This window comes from Carassius auratus, chromosome 1 (assembly GCF_003368295.1).
Source record: "Carassius auratus strain Wakin chromosome 1, ASM336829v1, whole genome shotgun sequence".
In the NCBI taxonomy this organism is placed as follows: Eukaryota; Metazoa; Chordata; class Actinopteri; order Cypriniformes; family Cyprinidae; genus Carassius; species Carassius auratus.
The window spans coordinates 11,746,601-11,754,578 of record NC_039243.1 but is presented as its reverse complement, the minus strand read 5'-3'; the positions used below and the strand labels follow the sequence as shown (position 1 = coordinate 11,754,578).

Genomic DNA, 7,978 nt, shown 5'->3' with positions numbered 1-7,978 from the left:
AAATAGACGAATCAACCACAACTTTGTCAGAACCCACAACAGCAACTGATGCAACCACAATCTTCACTTCCACAACCACACCTCTGACATCGACAACTATAACACCAGTTTCAACAACTGATGCAGCAACCACAACTCTGTCTGGCACCACTACAACTACTGATGCAACAACAATTTTGGCTTCCACATCCAGCGCCTCAATCTCCTCAACTACAGCAGCAGCATCAACAACAACTGATGCAGAAACAACAACTTGGTCTGAAACCACTACAACTATCGATACTACAACAACTTTGGCTTTCACAACCACCTTTCCAACATCCTCAACTGTTGAACCAATATCAACAACATCTGATGCAGCAACCACAAATCTGCCTGACACCACATCAACAACTGATGCAACTACAATCTTGGCCTCTTCAACCACACCTCTGACATCGACAACTAAAGCACCAGTATCAACAACTGATACAGCCAGAGCAACTATGCGTGACACCACAACTATTGATACAACAACAATTTTGGCTTCCACAACCAGCAACCCAACATCCTCAACTACAGCAGCAGCATCAATAACAACTGATGCAGCAACCACAACTCTGTCTGGCACCACAACAACTACTGATGCAACAACACCTTTTGATTCCACAACCACCACTCTAATGTCAACCAGTGACGCATCAACTACAACTCTGTCTGACACAACTACAACTACTGATGCTACGACAACTTTTGATTCCACAAGCACACCGCTAATGTCAACCACTGATGCATCAACCACAACTCTGTCTGACACAACTACAACTACAACTACTGATGCAACAAGTTTGACTTCCACAACCACCCCTTCAGCACCTACGACTGTTGCAACAACATCAACAAAAATAGACAAATCAACCACAGCCTTGACTGAAACCACAACTGCAAATGATGCAACCTCAGCTTTGGCTTTTACAACCACCTTTCCAACATCCTCAACTGTTGAACCAACATCAACAACATCTGATGCAGCAACCACTACTCTGTCTGACACCACATCAACAATTGATGCAAACACAATCTTGGCTTCCACAACCACACCTCTTACATCGACAACTTTAGCACCAGTATCAACAACTGATACAGCAACAACAACTATACGTGACACCACAACAACTATTGATACAACAACAATTTTGGCTTCCACATCCAGCGCCCCAACATCCTCAACTACAGCAGCAGCGTCAACAACAACTGATGCAGAAACAACAACTCTGTCTGACACCACTACAACTACTGATGCAACAACATCTTTTGATTCCACAACCACCACTCTAATGTCAACCACTGTTGTATCAACTACAACTCTGTCTGACACAACTACAACTACTGATGCAACAAGTTTGACTTCCACAACCACCCCTTCAGCACCTACGACTGAAGTAACAACATCAACAAAAATAGACGAATCAACCACAACATTGTCTGAACCCACATCAACAACGGATGCAACCACAATCTTGGCTTCCACCACCACACCTTTGACATGGACAAGTATAGCACCAGTATCAACAACTGATACAGCAACAACAACTATGAGTGACACCACAACAACTATTGATACAACAACAATTTTGACTTCCACATCCAATGCCGCAACATCCTCAACTACAGCAGCAACATCAACAACAGCTGATGTAGAAACAACAACTCTGTCTGACACCACTACAATTACTGATGCAACAACATCTATTGATTCCACAAGCATCCCGCTAATGTCAACCACTGATGCATCAACTACAACTCTGTCTGGCACCACTAAAACTACAGCTGCAACAACATCTTTTGATTCCACAACCAGCACTCTAATGTCAACCACTGACACATCAACTACAACTCTGTCTGACACAACTACAAATACAGATACAACTACAATTTTTGCTTCCACAACCACAGCTGTGAAACTGACAACTATAGCACCAGCATCAACATCTGATGCAGCAACAACAAGTATGACTGACACCACAACAACTATTGATACAACAACAATTTTGGCTTCCTCATCTAGCAACCCAACATCCTCAACAACACCAGCAGCGTCAACAACAACTGATGGAGACACTACTCTGTCTGACACCACATCAACAACTGATGCAAACACAATCTTGGCTTCCACAACCACACCTCTGACATCGACTACTTTAGCACCAGTATCAACAACTGATACAGCAACAACAACGATGCGTGACAACACAACAACTATTGATACAACAACAATTTTGGCTTCCACATCCAGCGCCCCAACATCCTCAACTACAGCAGCAGCGTCAACAACAACTGATGCAGAAACAACAACTCTGTCTGACACCACTACAACTACTGATGCTTCAAGTTTGACATCCAGATCCACCCCTTCAGCATCTACGACTGTAGCAACAACATCAACAAAAATAGATGAATCAACTACAACTTTGTCTGAACCCACAACAGCAACTGATGCAACCACAATCTTGGCTTCCACAGCCACACCTCTGACATCGACAACTATAGCACCAGTATCAACAACTGATGCAGCAATCACAACTTTGTTTGGCACCACTACAACTACTGATGCAACAACATCTTTTGATTCCACAACAACCCATCTAATGTCAACCAGTGACACATCAACTACAACTCTGTCTGACACAACTACAACTAATGATGCAACAACATCTTTTGATTCCACAAGCACCCCGCTAATGTCAACAACTGATTTATCAACCAAAAGTCTGTCTGACACCACAACAACTACTGATGCTAAAACAACTTTTGATTCCACAACCACCCCTCTAATGTCAACCACTGATGCATCAACTACAACTCTCTCTGACAGAACTACAACTACTGATGCAACAAGTTTGACTTCCACAACCACCCCTTCAGCACCTACGACTGTAACAACAACATCAACAAAAACAGACGTATCAACCACAGCATTGTCTGAACCCACAACAGCAAATGATGCAACCTCAGTTTTGGCTTTTACAACCACCTTTCCAACATCCTCAACTGTTGAACCAACATCAACAACATCTGATGCAGCAACAACTACTCTGTCTCACACCACATCAACAATTGATGGAAACACAATCTGGGCTTCCACATCCACACCTCTGACTTCGACAACTTTAGCACCAGTATCAACAACTGATACAGCAACAACAACTACGCGTGACACCACAACAACTATTGATACAACAACAATTTTGGCTTCCACATCCAGCGCCCCAACATCCTCAACTACAGCTGCAGCGTCAACAACAACTGATGCACAAAGAACAACTCTGTCTGACACCACTACAACTACTCATGCAACAACATCTTTTGATTCCACAACCACCACTCTTATGTCAACCACTGATGCATCATCTACAACACTGTCTGACACAACTACAACTACTGATGCTACAACAACTTTTGATTCCACAACCACCCATGTATTGTCAACCACTGAAGCATCAACCACATCTCTGTCTGACACCACTACAACTACTGATGCAACAAGTTTGACTTCCACAACCACCCCTTCAGCATCTACGACTGTAGCAACAACATCAACGAAAATAGACGAATCAACCACAACTTTGTCTGAACCCACAACAGCAACTGATGCATCCACAATCTTGGCTTCCACAACCACACCTCTGACATCGACAACTATAGCACCAGTATCAACAACTGATGCAGCAACCACAACTCTGTCTGGCACCACTACAACTACTGATGCAACAACATCTTTTGATTCTACAACCATCACTCTAATGTCAACCACTGACACATCAACTACAACTCTGTCTGAGACAACTACAACTACTGATGCAACAACATCTTTTGATTCCACAAGCACCACGCTAATGTCAACCATTGATGCATTAACCACAACTCTATCTGGCACCACTACAACTACTGATGCAACAACATCTTTGAATTCCACAACCAGCACTCTAATGCCAACCACTGACACATCAACTACAACTCTGTCTGACACAACTACAAATACAGATACATCCACAAATTTTGCTTCCACAACCACAGCTGTGAAACTGACAACTATAGCACCAGCATCAACATCTGATGCAGCAACAACAAGTATGTCTGACACCACAACAACTATTGATACAACAACAATTTTGGCTTCCATATCCAGCGCCCCAACATCAACTACAGCTGCAGCGTCAACAACAACTGATGCAGAAACAACAACTCTGTCTGACACCACTACAACTACTGATGCTACAAGTTTGACTTCCACAACCACCCCTTCAGCATCTACGACTGTAGCAACAACTTCAACAAAAATAGACGAATCAACTACAACTTTGTCTGAACCCACAACAGCAACTGATGCAACCACAATCTTGGCTTCCACAACCACACCTGTGACATCGACAACTATAGCACCAGTATCAAAAACTGATGCAGCAACCACAACTCTGTCTGGCACCACTACAACTACTGATGCAACAACATATTTTGATTCCACAACTACCCATCTTATGTCAACCAGTGACGCATCAACTTCAACTCTGTCTGACACAACTATTGATGCAACAACATCTTTTGATTCCACAAGCACCCCGCTAATGTCAACAACTGATGCATCAACCACAACTCTGTCTGACACCACAACAACTACTGATGCTACGACAACTTTTGATTCCACAACCACCCCTCTAATGTCAACCACTGATGCATCAACTACAACTCTGTCTGACACAACTACAACTACTGATTCAGCAAGTTTGACTTCCACAACCACCCCTTCAGCACCTACGACTGTTGCAACAACATCAACAAAAATAGATGAATCAACCACAGCCTTGACTGAAACCACAACTGCAAATGATGCAACCTCAGCTTTGGCTTTTACAACCACCTTTCCAACATCCTCAACTGTTGAACCAACATCAACAACATCTGATGCAGCAACCACTACTCTGTCTGACACCACATCAACAATTGATGCAAACACAATCTTGGCTTCCACAACCACACCTCTTACATCGACAACTTTAGCACCAGTAACAACAACTGATACAGCAACAACAACTATACGTGACACCACAACAACTATTGATACAACAACAATTTTGGCTTCCACATCCAGCGCCCCAACATCCTTAACTACAGCAGCAGCGTCAACAACAACTGATGCAGAAACAACAACTCTGTCTGACACCACTACAACTACTCATGCAACAACATCTTTTGATTCCACAACCACCACTCTAATGTCAACCACTGACTCATCATCTACAACACTGTCTGACACAACTACAACTACTGATGCTACAACAACTTTTGATTCCACAACCACCCATGTATTGTCAACCACTGAAGCATCAACAACATCTCTGTCTGACACCACTACAACTACTGATGCAACAAGTTTGACTTCCACAACCACACCTTCAGCATCTACGACTGTAGCAACAACATCAACGAAAATAGACGAATCAACCACATCTTTGTCTGAACCCACAACAGCAACTGATGCATCCACAATCTTGGCTTCCACAACCACACCTCTGACATCGACAACTATAGCACCAGTATCAACAACTGATACAGCAACATCAACTATGCGTGACACCACAACAACTATTGATACAACAACAATTTTGACTTCCACATCCAATGCCGCAACATCCTCAACTACAGCAGCAGCATCAACAACAGCTGATGTAGAAACAACAACTCTGTCTGACACCACTACAACTACTGATTCAACAAAATCTATTGATTCCACACGAAGCCCGCTAATGTCAACCACTGATGCATCAAATACAACTCTGTCTGGCACCACTAAAACTACAGCTGCAACAACATCTTTTGATTCCACAACCAGCACTCTAATGTCAACCACTGACACATCAACTACAACTCTGTCTGACACAACTACAAATACAGATACAACTAAAATTTTTGCTTCCACAACCACAGCTGTGAAACTGACAACTATAGCACCAGCATCAACATCTGATGCAGCAACAACAAGTATGCCTGACACCACAACAACTATTGATACAACAACAATTTTGGCTTCCTCATCTAGCAACCTAACATCCTCAACTACAGCAGCAGCGTCAACAACAACTGATGCAGAAACAACAACTCTGTCTGACACAACTACAACTACTGATGCTACAACAACTTTTTATTCCACAACCACCCATGTAATGTCAACCAATGATGCGTCAACCACATCTCTGTCTGACACCACTACAACTACTGATGGTACAAGTTTGACTTCCAGAATCACCCCTTCAGCATCTACGACTGTAGCAACAACTTCAACAAAAATAGACGAATCAACTACAACTTTGTCTGAACCCACAACAGCAACTGATGCAACCACAATCTTGGCTTCCACAACCACACCTCTGACATCGACAACTATAGCAGCAGCATCAACATCTGATGCAGCAACAACAAGTATGCCTGACACCACAACAACTATTGATACAACAACAATTTTGGCTCCCTCATCTAGCAACCCAACATCCTCAACTACAGCAGCAGCGTCAACAACAACTGATGCAGAAACAACAACTCTGTCTGACACCACTACAACTACTCATGCAACAACATCTTTTGATTCCACAACCAGCACTCTAATGTCAACCACTGACACGTCGACTACAACTCTGTCTGACACAACTACAAATACAGATACAACTACAATTTTTGCTTCTAAAACCACAGCTGTGAAACTGACAACTATAGCACCAGCATCAACATCTGATGCAGCAACAACAAGTATGACTGACACCACAACAACTATTGATACAACAACCATTTTGGCTTCCTCATCTAGCAACCCAACATCCTCAACAACAGCAGCAGTGTCAACAACAACTGATGCAGACACTACTCTGTCTGACACCACATCAACAACTGATGCAAACACAATCTTGGCTTCCACAACCACACCTCTGACATCGACTACTTTAGCACCAGCATCAACATCTGATGCAGCAACAACAACGATGCGTGACACCACAACAACTATTGATACAACAACAATTTTGGCTTCCACATCCAGCGCCCCAACATCCTCAACTACAGCAGCAGCGTCAACAACAACTGATGCAGAAACAACAACTCTGTCTGACACCACTACAACTACTGATGCTTCAAGTTTGACATCCAGAACAACCCCTTCAGCATCTACGACTGTAGCAACAACATCAACAAAAATAGATGAATCAACTACAACTTTGTCTGAACCCACAACAGCAACTGATGCAACCACAATCTTGGCTTCCACAGCCACACCTCTGACATCGACAACTATAGCACCAGTATCAACAACTGATGCAGCAATCACAACTCTGTCTGGCACCACTACAACTACTGATGCAACAACATCTTTTGATTCCACAACTACCCATCTAATGTCAACCAGTGACGCATCAACTACAACTCTGTCTGGCACAACTACAACTACTGATGCAACAACATCTTTTGATTCCACAAGCACCCCGCTAATGTCAACAACTGATTTATCAACCACAAGTCTGTCTGACACCACAACAACTACTGATGCTACAACAACTTTTGATTCCACAACCACCCCTCTAATGTCAACCACTGATGCACCAACTACAACTCTCTCTGAGAGAACTACAACTACTGATGCAACAAGTTTGACTTCCACAACCACCCCTTCAGCACCTACGACTGTAGCAACAACATCAACAAAAATAGACGTATCAACCACAGCATTGTCTGAACCCACAACAGCAAATGATGCAACCTCAGTTTTGGCTTTTACAACCACCTTTCCAACATCCTCAACTGTTGAACCAACATCAACAACATCTGATGCAGCAACAACTACTCTGTCTGACACCACATCAACAATTGATGGAAACACAATCTTGGCTTCCACAACCACACCTCTGATATCGACAACTTTAGCACCAGTATCAACAACTGATACAGCAACAACAAC

General features: G+C 42.9%; 1 protein-coding gene across 1 annotated transcript; it reads left to right on the top strand.

Moving 5' to 3' along the window:
- The first annotated feature begins 2,711 nt into the window (after positions 1 to 2,711).
- Positions 2,712 to 4,605, top strand: LOC113109060 (mucin-5AC-like). Its single transcript, XM_026272592.1, has 2 exons — positions 2,712 to 4,218; positions 4,595 to 4,605. The coding sequence occupies exons 1-2, from the start codon at positions 2,721 to 2,723 to the stop codon at positions 4,603 to 4,605; spliced, it is 1,509 nt and encodes a 502-aa protein (XP_026128377.1). The 5' UTR covers positions 2,712 to 2,720.
- The last annotated feature ends 3,373 nt before the right edge of the window (positions 4,606 to 7,978 follow it).

What these genes read in the sequence shown, in the direction of transcription:
- LOC113109060 (XM_026272592.1), top strand. Translation starts at nt 2,721, where the DNA reads ATGTCAACAACTGATTTATCAACCAAAAGTCTGTCTGACACCACAACA.